The 18,282-nt window shown below is 58.1% G+C and overlaps 8 protein-coding genes across 8 annotated transcripts; 4 read left to right on the top strand and 4 right to left on the bottom strand.

Moving 5' to 3' along the window:
• Positions 1-361: 361 nt before the first annotated feature.
• MKK02DRAFT_33212 (uncharacterized protein) lies at positions 362-1,540 on the bottom strand (the record flags this gene model as incomplete). The annotated part of the gene is made up of 5 exons (XM_053088673.1): positions 362-512; positions 561-627; positions 673-1,126; positions 1,185-1,328; positions 1,379-1,540. The coding sequence occupies 5 exons, from the start codon at positions 1,538-1,540 to the stop codon at positions 362-364; spliced, it is 978 nt and encodes a 325-aa protein (XP_052945666.1).
• Positions 1,541-2,680: 1,140 nt separating this feature from the next.
• On the top strand, positions 2,681-3,665 carry MKK02DRAFT_44586 (pyridoxine metabolism-related protein; the record flags this gene model as incomplete). Its single annotated transcript, XM_053093000.1, has 3 exons — positions 2,681-2,720; positions 2,784-3,149; positions 3,199-3,665. The coding sequence occupies 3 exons, from the start codon at positions 2,681-2,683 to the stop codon at positions 3,663-3,665; spliced, it is 873 nt and encodes a 290-aa protein (XP_052945665.1).
• Positions 3,666-4,383: 718 nt separating this feature from the next.
• MKK02DRAFT_44585 (uncharacterized protein) lies at positions 4,384-6,567 on the bottom strand (the record flags this gene model as incomplete). The annotated part of the gene is made up of 5 exons (XM_053092999.1): positions 4,384-4,546; positions 4,592-4,900; positions 4,945-5,830; positions 5,866-6,347; positions 6,392-6,567. 5 exons carry the CDS (start codon positions 6,565-6,567, stop codon positions 4,384-4,386), a joined length of 2,016 nt encoding a protein of 671 aa, XP_052945664.1.
• A 1,218-nt stretch (positions 6,568-7,785) lies between these two features.
• On the bottom strand, positions 7,786-10,299 carry MKK02DRAFT_36898 (tryptophan synthase beta subunit-like PLP-dependent enzyme; the record flags this gene model as incomplete). Its single annotated transcript, XM_053089516.1, has 9 exons — positions 7,786-7,922; positions 7,986-8,081; positions 8,136-8,431; positions 8,486-8,705; positions 8,757-9,344; positions 9,389-9,509; positions 9,560-9,642; positions 9,713-9,878; positions 10,288-10,299. 9 exons carry the CDS (start codon positions 10,297-10,299, stop codon positions 7,786-7,788), a joined length of 1,719 nt encoding a protein of 572 aa, XP_052945663.1.
• A 146-nt stretch (positions 10,300-10,445) lies between these two features.
• On the top strand, positions 10,446-12,760 carry MKK02DRAFT_26468 (S-adenosyl-L-methionine-dependent methyltransferase; the record flags this gene model as incomplete). The annotated part of the gene is made up of 8 exons (XM_053087202.1): positions 10,446-10,940; positions 10,983-11,151; positions 11,209-11,373; positions 11,432-11,853; positions 11,908-11,984; positions 12,040-12,328; positions 12,388-12,522; positions 12,599-12,760. The coding sequence occupies 8 exons, from the start codon at positions 10,446-10,448 to the stop codon at positions 12,758-12,760; spliced, it is 1,914 nt and encodes a 637-aa protein (XP_052945662.1).
• A 279-nt stretch (positions 12,761-13,039) lies between these two features.
• Positions 13,040-13,794, bottom strand: MKK02DRAFT_33207 (putative Grpe protein; the record flags this gene model as incomplete). The annotated part of the gene is made up of 2 exons (XM_053088672.1): positions 13,040-13,492; positions 13,567-13,794. The coding sequence occupies 2 exons, from the start codon at positions 13,792-13,794 to the stop codon at positions 13,040-13,042; spliced, it is 681 nt and encodes a 226-aa protein (XP_052945661.1).
• Positions 13,795-14,219: 425 nt separating this feature from the next.
• Positions 14,220-15,980, top strand: MKK02DRAFT_44581 (uncharacterized protein; the record flags this gene model as incomplete). The annotated part of the gene is made up of 3 exons (XM_053092998.1): positions 14,220-14,693; positions 14,822-14,896; positions 14,985-15,980. 3 exons carry the CDS (start codon positions 14,220-14,222, stop codon positions 15,978-15,980), a joined length of 1,545 nt encoding a protein of 514 aa, XP_052945660.1.
• Positions 15,981-16,456: 476 nt separating this feature from the next.
• On the top strand, positions 16,457-18,156 carry MKK02DRAFT_26957 (histone acetylation-related protein; the record flags this gene model as incomplete). Its single annotated transcript, XM_053087281.1, has 6 exons — positions 16,457-16,634; positions 16,684-16,856; positions 16,924-17,258; positions 17,310-17,839; positions 17,888-17,979; positions 18,031-18,156. The coding sequence occupies 6 exons, from the start codon at positions 16,457-16,459 to the stop codon at positions 18,154-18,156; spliced, it is 1,434 nt and encodes a 477-aa protein (XP_052945659.1).
• Between the last annotated feature and the right edge of the window lie 126 nt (positions 18,157-18,282).

The raw sequence follows: 18,282 nt of genomic DNA, 5'->3' as shown, positions 1-18,282 counted from the left end.
AATTATGAATGCGGTGTAGCGTCATACCCTCGGTCATCGCCGACGCCCGCGATGTGGCAGCAGCTTGGCGAAGCAAAGGTTGATGGCGCGTCCAGGTGGCTCGACAGACAAGACAGGCAGCTTGCATATAGTCGTGTAGACTGAGTTGTAGCAGCTTTGTGGCAAGCTGAGGTATCTGTGCGAGACATCGAAGCAATGTCACAGACAGGAAAGGGTACAATAGATACATTAAAGCCACAAATTGTCCGTTCTGACATATCAATCGAAGGGAATCCAGCGCCACTCCAAGCTCTATCCGCACATTACTGTAGACTTCTCCTTCTTCTCTATTCGGAATGATCTCAGATTTCTGCCTTATCGTCTACTCCTGACGGTCAAGAGCCCGCTTGACGTTCTTGACGGGGACGCACTCGCGGCCGCTGAGCTTGAATCCGGGGTCGCAAGCCCAGATGGCGCACTGGCCGTGGGTGCAGGTGACGCCGCCCATCGAGACACCCGGGAGGGCCGTGCAGCTGAGGTATCAGCTCATGTCGAAGACAGATAAAGAGCGGTAGACTTACTCAACGCCAACGGAAGAGGTACCGCTCAAGACGCCAAACTCGCCGTTCATGCAGCCACCGCACGATTCTGAGGGTCAGCCTTGACCCTAATGCGAATATAGTAGAGACTTACCGAGGTCGGACTGGGTGTCCATGCACTCCCAACTCTCCTTGCCCTGAGCCACGAGACACGCCTTGCCCTCGTCCGGGCACAGCTTCTGCTCCTTCTCCGCGGCGAGGCGGAGCTGCTCCCTCTGCTGCCTCTTGACGAAGGTCGAGGGACCGGGAGCGCCGGTGCCGTCGACGGTCTGGCCGGCCGAGTGACCAGCGTAACGAGCAAGCACACCCTTGGCGCAGGTAGCCTGGTCGGCGGAGGCGACGTCTCCGGCGTCCCGGTCGCAGGTGCACGAGTAGCCGGTACCGGAGGTAGAGGGAACGAGGGTGGCAGCGTCATAGTTGAGGCAGAAGCGGAAGCACTGGCTGTGGTCGGCCACGGTGGTGGGACCAAGACGGAGCGTGGGGTCCGAGGTGGTGGTGTAGCCGGAGTAACAGGTCGGGACGCCGAAGGTGGTGAGGGGGATGCGGACCTAGCACATGAGCTAAAATCCTACTAAAAATCCTACTATATCGTGATTCTTGACTCACATCCCACTGGGCGGCAGTGCATCCCATGAATGCGTCGGTGGCAGTCGAGTACTCAGCGGCCGTGGGGCCGACGTTGGAGCAGCCGCACTGGGTTGAACCGGGAGAGAGGTAGGCGTATCGCCAGTTCATGTTGGCGCAGTAGGTCTAGCATCGTCAGCGGTGTTGCTGATATGATAGCCAAGGCAAGGAGTTACCGAACAGCCACCGGTAGCATCGGCGATGGGGACAAGGACGGGCAGACCGGTAGGGGCAGCATCGAGACAAGCGGCGTACGACTCGGCCGCCGGGAAGATGGCCGAGACGAGCGAGGGAAGGACGGCGACGAGCGCGAGCGAGACAGAGAGACGGGAGAACATTATTGTATGTGTGTGGATGTTAGTGTGGTGTGTATATGGGGTTGCGGTCGTTATACGTGTTCGTGTAGTCGTAGGAGAAAGCGTATAAGGAGCGTGGGGGTAACGAGTGTCGTCTAACGAGTGTGGGTAACCGGCCGGGGTCAGTAAGATCGCAAGTCGAGTAAGATGATGAACAGATGAAGAAGAGTCAACAAGAGTGAGAAGGTCACCACTTGAGTGTTCCTCGACGTCGCCTCGGCCCTTGCCCTCGTGAAAGCAAAAACATGCGCGCTCCGCGTTGTCCTCGATACTTTCCGCCGATCGGAGGGATTCAAGTGGCCGAGGTGGCGGCAGAGCCAAAAGCTCTAACGCTTATCGATACGAGCGTGTCTGATCCACAGGGTCATGTCGCGACCCTTAGTGCGGAGCAAGGCGGAGCGTGACATTTAGCTCAGGTAGAGGTGCGGAGGCGCAGATTAAGAACGCCGTGGAACGCGTGACGAAATGTGACGAAAAGAAAGGCAAACGCGTCGAGAGCTCCGGCAGCTCCGAACTCCGCGTGTGTCTGTGGCATGTGGCATATCGTTTGGGTGGCAAAAACCTTGTGGTCTCAGCTGGTTTCAGCTGCAGCTGCTCTGAGCAGCTCAATTGCAGCTGCATGGTCATCGCGCACGCTGCATGGTCATCGCGCACGACCGCAGTCGAGCAGCCCGTCGTGCAGAGGTACATGTGGCGTCCGTTCGATTGGGCCGCAATCAGCTATCTTTCGGAGCTGGCTTGGAATGTGACCTGGACTGTTTTCTCTGGGTTCTGATCCCTTTCGGGCCCTCGTATCATCTCGATGTCCACACTTGCGGCCATCTCAACTTTGTCAACCTGAGTAGACAGGCAAGTCGAAGCCCCGCTGGCGGGACAGGCCGCGCTCGAAAGCTCCAGACCAGCAAGTCACGTGATCCTACGCACGGACCTCTCCTCTTATCGGATTCGGGTGGCGACGGCTAAAAAGTTGAACTCGAACGACCATCTTGATCTGACTCGAAATCATATCGTACATCACACTCAGTAACCACGCAGCCAGCATCACAGAGAGCACTGACCAACTGCTATCCGCCTCGCCTTGTCCTAAGACCAGAACTCGACCTGCCAATTCAGCTATCGATCATGTCGAGCTCCTCTGAGCCCATCATCATCGGCGTCCTCGGTACGCTCTCCCCTTCCTTTGCATACCTCCTCTGCCCACGTCCAACCAAGCTGACACTCACAGCCCTTCAAGGCGCATTCGCCGAACACATAGCCTACCTAACCCACTGCCTCCCCTCTTCATCCACCTCCTCACTTACCGCGATCCCCATTCGGTCCCCTACCGAGCTCGCATCCTGCTCGGCCCTAGTCATTCCAGGTGGAGAATCGACCGTTATCCAGTCCGTCGCAGATCGGACGCCGGGGATGCTGGCTACCCTGCAGGCGTTTGTGAGGGATCCGGAGAAGGCGGTGTGGGGGACGTGTGCGGGGATGATCCTCATGGCGGAGGAGGAAGGGGTGGGAGGGGGGAAGGTTATTCCGGGGAGGGAGAGGCAGAGGGGATGGGGTGGGATCGAGGGGCTGAAGGTGTGGCGGAATCTGTACGGGAGTGAGTCTGCCCATCGTGAGTGTATGGAGGACCGTTCTGACACAGACAGACCAGCTGGAATCGTTTGAGGCCCCTCTGGTTATCCCAGACCTATCCAATCCGACCGAGCCCTTCCCAGCGATCTTCATCCGCGCTCCAGCCGTCCACTCTCTGCACCCTAGGAAACTAGAGGATCACACTGCCTCCTCATCCGCATCTTCATCCGCTCCCACTCTGTCAGCGTCTTCCATCACCTCCCCCGCCCAGCTTCCTACCCCCGCATCGACCCCACCCCGCCTTGCCTCCCCGTCTTCCTCGTCAAGAGTTCCAGTAATAGCACTGGCGACTCTGCCCGCAGAATATCAACCCCCACCGCCGCCCTCCGACTCGCACCTCGGCGCACCGACAGTGGAGGATTTGGGCAAGGTGATGCTCAGACAGGGCAAGAAGATGGTCACTAGTTTCCATCCGGAGTTGAGCGGGGATGTGAGGGTACATCGATATTGGGTGGAGAAGTGTGTGTTGGGGGAGAAGTAGGGGTATAGGAGCTGATCTACGCGTCGTTCTTTCGGATGCATCGATATAATTTGATCTTCGACCTGGCCGTTGACGAGCTGATTATATGGCAAGCTGACCGTGATGCTAGGCACTGAAATACTGCTGACCATTGACAGCCTGACTCGATAAAAATCGTGGCCGAGCTACCGAGTCATATATCCAGCGGACAAGCCATCCATGCAATGGACCTCTGGTATCTACTGTGTACTACCGCCGACGAACTCGAAGTGTGTTTAAAAGGTGAGAAGGGGATCGAAGAGAGAAAGAAAAGCTATCTACCGGAAGGCGCTGTACTACATATATGATGATGCCGAGGGTCAGGTCAGGTCGGGATTAGAGAGTTTGTCTACATAGGCAGAAGGAGGGTAGGGAGGAGGTATGAGGAACTAGAGGACTAGAGGACTAGAGGATGATGTTATGATCCGCCATTGAATGCACACGTCTACCTGACCCCGGGTTTTCCACCCCACTCCCATCGTTCCCCCGACCCGGGATCCCACCTCTTCCCTCAACACCTGCCGCGCCCGCGCGCTCGCTCTCTTGGCGCAGCCATCCCCTCCCCACATCGCAGTCCCGCATCACAGGTAAGCTCCCCCTACACGTCGAGCGTTATAGTCGTGCCCGGTCGTGTTTCGTCCCAAGATCCCATAAAACCCCAAAAGCCACAATCCTTCTCTTCCTCTCTTTGTACCGCCGCCTATACCGCGATGGCCTTCTCGAGGTCGACTGGCCGCCGCACGTCTCGTCCTTTTGGCTTGAACGAGACGGTATAGACGATCCGGTCGGTGAAGAGCTGCATGAATTGCGCTTGGAGGAGGGGGACGATACCGTACACGATACCTGCTGGGAGCGCAAGGTAGCTGCTGATCAGCTCATATCTGAAGCATGAAAATGCTGAAACTCACTCGAAGCAGGCAATAGGGAATGGTCGGAGACTCCTATCTGCGCTCTGAACACCGAGACGCCCGCCCGGAATGCTCCAGCGGTGCTTGACGGTCGCCTGGTGATACCTGTCGTAGCAGATGAACATGACGATGGTGAGGACGAGCGAAACATTCCGCATGCGGTCGGTGACGAGGTATGCCCAGTCGACGAGTTCGCCGCTACTTGACAGCATCGACATGGTCGGGAGTGGGGGAATCATAGGTTGCGCGGGCATAGCCTTGCCGGTGGTCTGAGCCAATATCCGCAGGGCGACGAGCAAAAGCATGTGCCTAGAAATCAGCTTCATCCCCCTTATTATATACTGATCACTCACCCCATGAGAAGATGCGCCTCGTACAAACGGAAAACGAGCGAGATGAACGGTGTTGTCCTCCTGACCAGCACCTCCGTATGTTGCTGCACCGGCCGCACCATCGGCTGCTTCTCATGCACAAACTCCTCCGTCTCGCTCAGACTCGAGTTGGACGTCTCCTCATCGTCCGCCGAAATAACGCTCTCGGCCGAACTCGACGCTGACGAGTCTGAAGGACTCGGCATCGTAAAGTCCTCCTCTGCAAAGTTTCTCCGTGACTTTTTCACCGGCATCTCCTCCCGGATCGTCTTGAGCCCGATGACGGGTTCTGGCTGTGCGGTGAAGACGGTAGGTGTGGGCTGGCGATGGGTCATGGAGAGCTCCGGCTCGGGGTGGGCCGTATAGTCCGCGTTGAAGAGACGGGTGAGACCGTAGCCCGTGTCGAGCGATCCCCACATGTGCCGGATGGCCTGCTTGTACCGCGCGACGTGGTCGTTCCAGAATCCGCGAAGACCGCCACGCTCGCCGGCGACGACGTCGAGCTGCGACGCCGGCGAGTAGATGGTCTCCGAGATGAGGTTGCCGCCGGTCGAGAACAGGCACTTGATGTACATGTGCATGTCCTCGCCGATCGCCTGGGGTCCGGCATCGTGGAATCCGACGCTAGCGGCCAGGGAGAGGGACAGCGAGTAGGCCGATGTGGGGATTTTGGCGCCGGAACCCGTGTAGATGGAGGAAAGACCAGCGAGGGCCCACATGATGTCGGTGACGCGGACCGAGACGGGCACGTCGTGTGCGTTCCGGTCAAAGCAAATGGGAGGGACGAAGGTGCAGCGCGTCCTCTCATTTGGTGGCCGAAGAGCGAATTTGCACGAAATGGACGAAAAGTAGTCTCCAGCAAGAGCGGCTAAAAGTCAGCCCTGCTCCTTTCGGAAAACTCACTGTCAGAGTCAATAATGGTGATGACAGTCTTCTTGATCCGCTCTTCATCCCCGTCATCCTTCAACTCATTCCACGCCTGCCTGACCGCCCAAGCCAAATTAGAACTCTTCCCCGCCGCCTCTCCATCAATTCCTCCGGGGTGCAGCGCAAAGCCGATATCCTTAAAGCTGGACCGGAACTCGGCCATGAGCTGCTGCGCCTTGGCCTCTGCGCCGACCTCGCGCGCCTCCATGGCGAGAACGGGGTGGTACGATGTGAGCGCGAGGGGTTGGGTCGAGAGGAGGTAGAGGGTTTCGCGGAGGACCGAGATGTCCTCGGCGTAGTTGGGGCAGAAGATGAGGTGCTCGACTTCGTCAAAAAGGTAGGCGGTCGACGCGTCCTGAGCGGAAAGGAGACGTCGCTTGTGTGCGTATTCTGCGCGCCAGTCGACCGCCGAGTGTGAGAGTACACCGCGCCACGCGAGGAAGGCTCCCCATATTGTCCTGATTGTCAGTGAAGCCCTTTTTGTAGAAAGAGGGGGACATACCGGAAGTTGACAGTCAACAACATGGCGTGGACAAAGAACAGCACGGCGACAAACAACCACGGTAAAAATCGCGGACCGAGGAAGATGAAGGGGATCATCGACATGTGCGAGATCATGGGTAGCCGCTGGAACAGCGCCGGCAGATGCCGCCTCGCTGATGCTGGGAGGATAGTCATGGTGGTAAAGATCGTGGGGTAGGGAGTGTAGAGTTGAGATGAAGGGTGTGAGGGTTCACTCGATCCGGGCGGGCCGAGCGGGAAGGTCGATCGGGATTGATAATGAGTGTCTATGCAGTTGGCGGCGGGGGTGTATTATATGGTCAAATGTACCGGTGGGTGATGGGATACCGTTGACGGGTCGGTGAGAGTGAAGGGGGAAAGGATAGGAGGAAGGGACCGAGCGGTATAAAGCGCAAGTATGAAACTTGACACTAGACGGGCGCGACGGGGGAGAAAGAGGGTTTGGTGATTCGCACGTTCGAATCAACACCCTCGGCTATCGGGCAAGGGTGATGCTGACCAAGCGCTTGAGTAAATCTCAGCGATAGAACGTTTATTGATTGAATGGGCGATGAAGAGAGGCGAGGGCTGTTGTGTATCGGTCCGGAGGGGGTTGGGGAATCAGAGCGAGACACCGAGGGATTATTTGATAGCACAGCGCGGGAATGGCCGAAAGTGATTCCGACTGTCGTTTGCGCGGCTGGAGAAGAGGTGAAGGGGTCGAGGGGATCGTAGGGGAGAATGGGTATAGGAGGAAGAGAAGCTTTTGAGGATGAGAGGGATGGGTGAGGATGTAGAGGCAAAGAGGCGAGGCCAAAGCGTTGCTCTGCTTTACCAGCGTGATGAGGCCGCGAAAACAGTTTGAGCACCAACACCGCGTACCGTCCAAGGGACCGATATAGAAATTACTACAACAAGCAATTCTACGGTCACACCCAACCCCCAATTCTCTGCGGCTTTTCCTAATGACCTAATATTTCTTAATAGCCCTGAGCTATGCGGGGTCTACGGGAAAGCGTGTTTTGCCACCCATTCACTAATGAATCGCCTCGATTGGGACGTTGTAATACAGCTTGTAAGGATTCGGGCCCGGCGGCCGGGTCAGCGCGTCATGGGCGTGGACTCGGGCGTGGATCTGATGTCAGCGGCAATGGAATGTGGACTGCTGCATGTGGCACAGTGTCAGTGGCGGTGAGACCGAGTGGCAGCTTGGCAGCTGGAGTCAGTTGGCAGGAGGGCGGCTGCGGAAGGTACCATTCAAATGGGATTATTTAAGGATCAGGTCGGACTGGATATAGCGCGATCGCGATGCAGGTTGAGATCTGAAATACCACGTTGACCCGTATCTTCGGCTGTCGGCCCATCTTTCTTCTGAACCGAGGTGCATCGCCAGACCTAGCTACATAAGAACATCTTGTACGCCATATTCTCCGTCTCCTCCACATAAGGATACCCCAGTTCCTCGAGATACTGCTCAAACTCGTCCGACGCATCCGGGGGTACCTGTACACCAACCAGGACCTTGCCCACATCTATCGGCGTCAGCTCCACCCTAGCACTGTGGCTCCGAGCCACGATCAGAAGTCCAAACTTACCCGCGCCGTGATTCCGGTAATGGAACATGGTGATAGTCAAATCCTTCCTCAGACCCTTGAGGAAGTTCCCCAGCGCCATCGGTCTCTCCGGGAACTCTGCCTGATCAGCTCTTCTTCTCGGTACCATCTGTCGACCTCAGCGGGACTGACCAAACCTAAACACCCGCTCATCCTTGACGTCCGCCCGACCACCGACCAAATGCCTGACATGGGACTTTGCAAACTCGTCCTCGCTCAAATCGACCGCCTCGAGCCCATGCGCCTTCATCGTGCTGATCAACTCGGCAATTTCTGTGGCGCGCGACTCGGCCGATGGGCCTGAAGCGGACGAAGAGGCCGATTTGAGGAGGAAGGAGGTGATGATGTGGCCAGTGGTTGGTGAGGAATAGCGGTATGAGAATTCGGTGACTGCTCGGCCGTCCAGAAGGGAGTGGAACTTGACAAAGCTGAGGGTCAGCGGACCTCGATACTCGGTACAAGCGAGGGGAGAGAGTACTCACGATCCAGGCTTCTCGGGTATCCGGAGACACATCAATACTTCTCTCCGCTCTCCGACCTCGGCGCGCTCAGCGACGAAGCGTAATCTCCCAAAGTTCATATTTCCCCCAGAAACCACAGCGACAAACTTCTTATTTGACCCTGTGAGGTTGTTGCGGACGATATAGGCTTTGAGACCGGCAAGGGCGAGAGCACCGGAGGGTTCTGGGATCGAACGAGTTTCTGAGGGTCAGCTTACACCCTGCTTGGGCCGGAGCAGACGATTTAGCTCACCCTCAAACACATCCTTGATCGCCGCACAAATCTCATCATTGTTCACCAAAACCACCTTATCCACCACCTCCCTACACAGCCTGAACGGCTCCTCACCCACAATCCTGACCGCCGTACCATCCGCAAACGGTCCCACCTCATCCAGGAGCACTCGCTTCCCCTTCTTGAGAGACCGGTCCATCGCGTCCCCATCTACCGTTTCTACCCCATATATCCCCAGATCTGGCCTCGCAACACGCTTGACATACGTCCCCAGACCCGACAGTAATCCTCCACCGCCGACGGCAGCAAAGATCCCGTCGAGCGAGTCGATATCGGGGATCTGGCGGCAAATCTCCATACCGATCGTGCCTTGTCCGGCGATGACATAGGGGTTGTCGTAGGGCGGGATGAAGGTCAGGCCGTCGCGCGCGGACAGGCGGAGACATTCCGCTTTGGCGGCATCGAAATCGGCACCGTGGAGGATAACATTGGCGCCGAGGCGCTGGACGTTGCGCCATTTGATGGAAGGGGTGGTAGTAGGCATGAGAACAGTAGCGGGGATGTTGAGAGCTTTGCTGGACAGAGCGACGCCTTGGGCGTGGTTTCCTGGCATATCAGCAAGGTCCTGGCACCTCGCGTAGTCGACATACCCGCTGAGCAGGTAATCACACCCTTGACCTTCTCGTCCTCGCTCAAATGTGCCATCATATTGTACGCCCCGCGAATCTTGAATGAGAACACAGGGTGCAGATCTTCCCGCTTGAGCCAGATCTACCGGTCAGCTCCTGCTCGGTCTATGCTCCGCACACCGGCCAGCTCACCTCGCACCCCAGCCTCGCCGAGAGGTTGACAGCCAGCGTCAAAGGTGTCTCCTTCAGCTTCAGTGGTGCCGCATAGGTCTTTGCTATATCCATCAGCCCCGCTCCTCTCCTTTCCCAGTCCCCCTGACTTCTTCCTCCTCCCCTCCAACTCACACATCAAAATCATCTTCAAATAGTCCGGAACCTCCCTCCCCATCTTATCCCTCGTCATCATATGCCCCGGTAATCGGTCATACAGATGCTTCGGCACCTCGTCATCCATCTCGCCATTCTGCACATGGTTCGACGACGAGGGCGGTAACGGCGCAGACGAGGCGTACTCGATCGTAGAGCCTGTAGGTGGAGACCGGGCAGACGAGGTCGAGCCGGACCGGACGGACTTTAGTGTGCGGGGTGCGAGGGGAGGGGAGAGGGAGGTGAGGCTCGCGGTGGGTGCAGGGAGGTGGTGGTTTGATGGAGGGGGGATGGGGCTGGGACTGGAGGTTCAGCGATGATGGCGCAGGTGTGAGGGATCCGAAGGTGGTAGCTTACTTTTGCACCCCGTTTGAGTTGGCGTGTCCGTTGGAACCATTGATGCCTATGGCAGTCATTGCTGCTGATAGTGCTGCTGCCATCCTGACAGTGTGAGAGGGAGGTGTATGATAAGTGGTCGAGTCGAACTTGAACTTTTGGGTTGGAGGACCGAGCGAGATCTACGGTCAGGGACTCCACGTGGCGTGATAAGGCACGCAAATGGCCATGGGTGGTTGGGAGGTGGCAACAACAAAGGCGGGACAGACCTCTTTTTCGCATCGTATCTCCTTCTCTGTCCTACTCTCCCCCACTCAAAAGGCCACAGGTTGGGTCCGAGGTCCCCTCGTCGGATCTTCGGTAAACAGCGATCATTATGGACTTTTTCGGCGGGCAGGGCGGTGCCTCTAAAGGTCCCATCGTCGGGAAAGCGATAACCAAAAAGATCATCTCTGGTCCTCGACCCACGGGCTCTGGGTCTGGGTCTGGGTCGAGTAGCGCCCCCGCTACAGCTGGTCGGTCTACACCTACCATCGCTAAACCTGTCGCGAGGCCCGCCGCTGGCTCCGCCCCTGCACCAGCGAAAAAGGCATTACCGGTCATTGCTAGTACGAGCGCGAAAGCTGGTCCCAGCCGCCCGATCGCTGGTGGACTCGCCGGACCATCCGGCTCCAAAGCTCATCTATCCGCCACTTCCTCCCGGGCCTCTACACCGTCCTCACGTCGTAAACGGACCCCATCGCCTGTCCGGTCCGAATCCTCTTCGAACTCCGACTCGGGGTCCGAATCGCCAAAGGCGAAGAAAGCTCAGGAGAAGAAGAGGAAACGGGTGGACGCTCCTCCAACTGGCGGATCAGGCTCAGCCACACCGGTCAGTGTGGGACGTATAGCCAAGCCTGGCGTCAGAAGGGAGGGCGAAGAGAAGAGGGAGTTGTGGTGTCTTGATAAAGTGGATGAGAGGGGAGAATGGGGACGAGGATGGGCGGGGTTCGTGGGCTCCGAGGCGGCGGTGAGGCAGGATGTGCTAGGTTTTGCCGGAGGCAAAGGGGAGGGAAAAGTCAGCTTGGACAAGTACATGGCGTGTGAGTTGATTTCTGAGGTATGGACGGTAGGTGTTGAGCAATAAAGCTGACTTGCAGACTTCGACCAAGAGGGCTTTGGGAACCAAGAACCCCTGCCCAGCGTGGAGCTGCTCTACCCCGCCGTGGGGTGTAAAGAGCGCTTTGTCCTCCTCGTCCCGACCTCGTCTAGGGAGTACAACCCCATCTCGGAGCTGAAGTCCGTCCTGAAGACCATCCTCGAACGTGGGTCTTTTCCATCCCCCATCGCCTCTCAAGGGGTTGCGCAAGCTGACACGCTCAGACTACATCCCCCCCTCCCACGCGCACCTGTTCGGCACCCTCTCCGACTCGATTGACCTGGACCCCCTCCCCCTTCCTTCGCGCCTCCACTCCCCCCTCCCGCCTTCTTCCTCACTCGCCACTCCCCCTCCTGATCCATCTACCTCTTCCCCCGCCCCCACGCCTGCCACTCTACGCCAGGAAACCATCGGCGATGCCCTCCGAAAAGCGCTGGCCAATAATAGGAGAGACGGGCCCGGCTTTACACGTGCCGTAGAACGGTACAATACCGCCATGGCCGACCTGCAGCGGTCTGGGGAGATGCAGGCGTGGATGCGGGAGAAGAGCGGGGTGATGGGCCAGGGGGAGTGGAGCAGTGTGGTGGAGGTTGTGCATGAGCAGGCGTATTCCAGGGTTGTGGGGCCTTATTCGGATCTGCTGGAGGTGCGTCTTGGCTACGAGAGGAGAGTGGGGAGGAGGTTGAGGCTGATCTAGTAGCATCACCCGAAACATCCAGACGAGGTGGCGAAAGCCATTAGCGGGAAAGAGGATGCCTACGGGGAGCTCCGGCACAAGTATGTCTCCCCTCACCGATAATCTTGTCCTCGAAAGCGATCAGCTGATGCCCAGATTCATGTCTCAAATCGTCCACGACACCCACCTCACCCCCTCATCAACCTTCGTCGACCTCGGATCGGGCGTCGCCAACTGCGTCCTCCAGACCGCCCTTCAAGCCGGCTGCCGTTCCCTCGGCGTCGAGCTCTTACCGGTCCCCGCGCACTGCGCCCGCCTGCAAGTCGCCGAAGTGAAGAAACGGTGGGCGATGTGGGGGCTGAATGGGCATATTGGAGTCGAAGTGAAGGAGGGGGATTTCAGGACGGGGGAGGTCGGGAGGTGGTTGGCCAGTGCCGATGTGGTGGTGAGTCCTATCTCTGCGTGGAAGGTTGCGAGAATGTGGGATAAGGGCTGATCGGACAGCTGGTCAATAATGAGGTATTCCCCCCTGCTCTGAATGATGATCTGAAGAATATGTTCTTGGATCTGAAAGAGGGCGCAAAGATCATCAGTCTCAAGCCGTTCGTCAATGAGGGATTTCGGATGAATGAGAACAATGTAAGTTCTTCCTCTGCTCTCCCTTGGCCCGCCACGCTCTTCCTGCCGTGCCATCCGGGCTGGGACTGACGTCCAGTGTGACTCATTCGACGCTATCGTCCGCCTCTCGGTGCACAACTACTACCAAGACTGGGTGAGCTGGAAGGGCGATTCGGGGCGGTATTATGTGCAGGTGATTGATCGGAGTAAGCGCCGCAAGTTTGACGAGGAGATGAAGGGGGGCAGGAGGAGGCGGTGAGCATGTCGGGCGGTTGTAGAGGTCCGTGTTAATCACTTATCCATACTTATATTTCTACTTGTATGCAAAGAAGGCGTGCCTGTCAGCTAGGCCGTCGACATCAGGAGAGATCGGGCCTGTTGGTCAGAAGGCGGATGGCTGATTAGTCCTGGGTCTTCGTGGTTCACTGATGGGAGGTGTGGTGCATGATTGTGAAGATATTAATGCTACTTTTGGTTGTCTTTGTTGTCTACGCCGCCTGGCCCCTCTGGCCTCCCCTATCCGCGCTCTGCATCACGCCTACTCTATTTGCGTCACCCCGACCTGCGCCGGCCTCAACACCCTATTCCCAATCATCCACCCCTCCTGCCTAACCTCCACGACCTCTCCAGGCCCCCACTGCTTCCCATCCCCCTTCTCCCCCGCATGCTCCTTGGGCACCTGGAACGCCGCATCGTGCGCATTCGGATCAAACTCCGTCCCGCGCCCAATATCCATCTTGACCACCCCGTTCTGCTCAAATGTCTTCCACATGGCCTTTTGCGTCATCTCTACACCCGAGACCAGCGAAGCGAGGGGTGTTCCGGGCTCGACGGGCTTGGGGACGTGCCCGAGCGCGGTGGACAGGACGTCCGAGGTGGAGAGGAGGGAAAGGGCGAATTTGGAGATGGCGAAGTCAGAGGCTTTGCGGCGTTCTTCCTCGATTCGACGGGAGAGGGTTTGGATTTCCGCTTGCTTATATTTCCGGTCTTTCTGAGAGGGATAAGTAAGGGCGCTTCTACCTTGACCAGGGTATGACCAAGTCATCGTAGCGATCCAAAACCCACCTCAAGCTCCTGTATTCTTCCCTCGAGCTCCTTGACCTTCTCCGCCTCTGCGCTCTTCGGCTTCCCAGCCTCATCTGCTGCGGCTGGCTTTTCCGCTTCGCTTGATGCAGAGTAGGCCCGCCATGATGCAGCGGCGATCGGGCGAGATGGGAGGGGTGCCGCCGCTGCTGCTGTTGGCCGAGCGAGACGGGTGGCGGTGCGTAATGAAGGGACGGCTCGTGAGAACATTTCTGAGGATGTTTTACGGGTCGAGGGAGGTAGCTGAGCTGTTCTGTGTACAAGTAGATGGGTCGTAGGTGGATATATTGGATAACTGTGAGTATTGAAGTAGGAGGTGGATCGAAATCCGAAATCTCGCTCGCTCTGCCGTCCGCCGCCCCGCTGCGAATGATCCCGAAGCGGCGGTCGCCGGTAGAATGCCTTCCTTTGTTACCGCTTTGAGCAATATTAGAGGCTGGCACTAAGTACAACAGCCGGTGCAGCCTCTTCTCTCGCACTTCAGTCGATACATTGTTAATAGCTACCATACCCTATCCTTTCTGCCCCTTCCCCTCGACACACAGTAGCCATAGCTAGTACAGCCCAAACGGTCACCGCAGCTCGATAAAACAACAGCAAAAGGGCGATCCCACCCCGCTAGAGCTCCGGCCAACATGTCGGACACACCCCTCGTGCCCGAGGTCCAGCCATCCACCTCCTCTCCCCCTCTCACCCCTGCTCCCGCCGAAGTCGTCGAGCAGACTGCCTCTCCACTCCTCGCGGAACCTATCCCCTCCGCCTCCCTCGCTCCCCATTCCGCCGCAAACCGCAAGCCCACTTCCTCATCATCCACCGTCCCCGTCCACCCCGTCTCCACACGCCTCAAGGCACGCACCAAGTCAACGGGTACCGGCCCATCCATAGATCCCCAACCAGCCATGGGAATTACCGAGTCGATAGCCTCGGCGCCCGCCCCCCGGCTCAACGACTTTTCGTACGACCCCAACGCGGTCGACTATGAGATTGATATCGAGGCGGCTTTGGAGCGCGCGGCGAAGGATGAGGATATGCCGGGGAGCCCCACGTCAAAGATTATGCGGGCGATCGCGCCTCCTCAGGCGGGTATGGTGGATGTCAGATGGCCAGCTGTGAGTGTTTAGTCTTGGGTTGTGGCTGGGGGTATGTGCAGGAAGCGGTGGACACGCAGGGTGGAGGGCGAAGGTGGCAGAGTGGCAGTTCGTCAGATGCACGGGCAAGAGCTGACTGTGGCGTTTAGCCACCACCAAATGCTTCGGTAAACCTCTTTATCGGTCGCGCATTGCTTGCGAACGGGAATGACAATTGGCCATTGGTGAGTTTTGGTTTTTCTGCATGCATATGACTCCCGCTGATATGCTTTTTCCTTTCCTTCACCTCTACCCTACAACTTCACCCCACAGAAACCAAACGAGATTGTCAATTGGATACGCAAACACTATCCGGGCGAGTGGGACGGGGACGAGGGCCGCTGCTCTGCCCATCGCGTACGGACGTATCTCGCCCGGAAAGGTACCGACATGTACTATGAAAAGCTCGCGCAAACGACCATCTCGGGCTGGCGGATCCGGCAAAACCATCTCTGGCGGTTCGAGAATGGCGGGTTCCAAGGACGGGGGATGAAGCAGGAGGAGGCGATTATGGAGAAGCAAAAGGAGCACGAGCTGGCCATTACCGATCGGCACAAGGCCGCGGCGGCCGAGGCGCTCGCTGCGGGTCATCCAGGTGTCAAGACAAGTATGAGTCTGCCCGGGACATCGGACGGATCGCCGGCGATGAAGAAGGCGAGACTGAAGGGGACGGGACAAGGGGTGGGGCAGTCGAGAAAGCGGAATATGAAGCGGGAGGACGTGAACCATATCCTCGCGGGGCTGCAGCAGCAGGCGGCTCAGGAGGCGCAGGCGCAGGCTCAGGCCCAGGCGCAAGCCCAGGCATTGCAGCTCCAACAAGAGGAGCAGCAACGACAAGAGGCGGAGCAGGAGCAACTTCAGCCACTCGAGCCGTACTATCCTACATCGTATCAGCCCCTCTCGGGATCCAGCCAACATCCGGACGGAATGGAGCAGGAACCTATCGATCCCATCCTCTCTGCCGCGGTAGCCGCCGCGGGCGAGGTCGATACCGGCACCGACGACCACGACCCCAACGAGATTGACATGAATCTCGTTCATCAGGCGATGCAGGCGGCGGCGGGGCACATTGACGATCTGGACATGGGGATCCAGTTGCCGATAGAGATGCAGATGGGCGAGGGGGAGCATGATCATGATCGCTCGGCGGGGCAGTATTATGATCAGGCGTTCGGGTCGGCGCAGGGGTATGGGATGGGACTGGGGACGGGAGGCGCGGCGCAAGGGTACTGGGGAGATGGCGGCTACGGGTACCAGGAGGGGCAGTAGCTTGTGGCGCGGAGGGACAGCGCAGGGATACACAGATGTTGTGCAGTAGTATTTGTGCGGGCTAGCTAGTGGGCGAGATAGGCGATTCTCGCACGAGGGAGAAGGGGTTTGACATTACTAGAGCTTGGTAGCCCACTGTACTGTACCTATATGATTATGCCAGATATCGACTGCACGACTAGGCACGACTGCGCAACTGCACCAGTTGCAGGGACTGTCACTAGAGACCAGAAGGTCATAAAGCCACGTCACTTTAACGGAGTTGGGCTCGGATCCCCGACGACTCCGCCTCCGGCCCGTCCGCGCCAGCCAGCCAGCCAGCTCGAAGCTTCAAGCGGTCTGCTCTTCCCTCTCTCGTCCATACCTACAGCACAACTACAGCTTGGTAGGCGCAACGCTAGCGCATTGAACCGCGGACAGTCCGTAAAGGTCCCCTTCTAAGAAATCAGCGAGCTTCCTTCCGCCAGCACATCACTATGCCGCCCAAACAACCCATACCCTCCGCCGCTTCGCCCTCCCCTCCACCTATGACAGTGACGAACGAAGCGCAGGACATGCTCGTCATCCAGGACCTGATGGACACGCTGGATCAGCTTCCTCCAGAACTGACGAGGGTGTACTCGGACCTCAACGAGCTCGGGGCTGTACTGTATAGTGAGCTAGTCGAGTCTCGACCATTGGGTGACAAAGCTGATAGTGCTAGCGACCTTGCTGCAGCTTCAGTCGAAGCTCAATCAGCTTATTGATTGGGTACAGGACCCGAGGATCGGTCCGGAGCAGCGGTTCCAGCTTTTGCAAGAGATTGCGGAGGAGGCGGCGCGGTACAAGTTGGGCGCAGACGATAAGGTCCGGGTGGCTGGCGGAGCCAGTGAAGGGGTGAGTGTCTGCTGGCGATGCCTCCGAGTATCTTCATGTCTCAGGAGGGCGCAAGCTGATCGTGTAGATTATGGGCCACCAGCGACACATCACCAACCTCCTCAACGCCTCTACACTCCTCAATTCCGCCCCGCCCTCCCCTTACACCCAAGCCCTGACCCTCTCGCAACTTCCCCTCCCTGCCAATACTCGCCGAGGCCAGCTCTCGCGCGCTGCCAACTCGCCATTCGGCGGTAGAGGTTACGCAGCTGCGGCAGGTGGTGCGTCAGACGAGCGGGGCACAAAAGTTGGCGATACGCCGACCAAGAAGAAGAAGAGTCGGGTGCAGCAGTTGGGGAGGGAGGAGGATGAGATGAGTGCAGGAGGCAAGGACAAGAAGGTTGCCAGTAAGAAGAGGAAGACGTGAGTCGTGTTGCTCGTGCTACATGATACGGGTAGGAGCTGATGGAGCAGAACGAATCGTGGTGTTTCACCTACCGACTCGCTCGGCTCCGCCTCCCAATTTGCAGGCTCCAAGCCCGTCGAACCACGTACAGCTCGTCAAATCGCCGCTGCTGCTGCCTCCCGCGCCCGACAGATGCAAAGAGGAGGCGACGACGATTCGGACGATTCCGAGCCCGCTCGCAAACCCGCCGGAGGGGTCGGAATGCAAATCACTCCTTCTTCCGATTCGATGGCGCTCGACCGGGGACTCGGGATCGACTTTGGGGCAGCCGGCGGGCACAGTCGCGAGAGTACGACGGGCCGGGCTAGTGCGCAGGCTACGCCAACCATCGCGCATGCCCAGGTGGCGGGTACGAAGGAGAGCGGGCGGTCCCGACAGCGTAGTGGGAATGGGAATGGATCGGGCGCTGCGGGGTCTAAGAGACAAAGGGAGGAGATGGAGGATGAGGGTGAGAGCGAGCTGGACGAGGAGGATCGACCGAAGAAGGGGAATGGGGCCGCGGGATCGGGAGCGGCGTCAGCAGGTGGGGCAGGGGCGGGTGGGAAACAAGGGGCCGCAGTGCCAGATGGGGAACTAGGGGAAGGAGGGGATCCGGATCTGGAGGTGTACTGCGTGTGTAGGCAGGTCGGGTATGGAGAGATGATTGGGTGTGATGAGGATACGTGCGAGATTGAATGGGTGAGTCTTGGGTCTACCTCAAGCACACAGGGGATAGGCTGATGGGAATAGTATCACGTCGCGTGCCTGGGGTTCGACAAGCCGCCAGAGGGCAACTGGATCTGTCCTCAGTGTGTCGAGAGGAAGAAGAAGAATCCAAAGGCTAAGAAGGGGGCCAAACCCCGGCGGACCAAGTGATTGTCCGAGGGAAGAGCCGATCGATTCGTAGAGGGCGTATTTGTACCAACTAAACTTCTCCAGCTGGATGTATTCTCATTAGTTCTCATGCGGGACCGGCGATGCGAGATCCAGCCTTGATCTGAG

This window comes from Dioszegia hungarica (genome assembly GCF_025882075.1).
Source record: "Dioszegia hungarica strain PDD-24b-2 chromosome Unknown MKK02contig_8, whole genome shotgun sequence".
NCBI lineage: Eukaryota > Fungi > Basidiomycota > Tremellomycetes > Tremellales > Bulleribasidiaceae > Dioszegia > Dioszegia hungarica.
The sequence above is the reverse complement of the archived record's forward strand: the minus strand, read 5'-3'. Positions and strand labels throughout refer to the sequence as shown.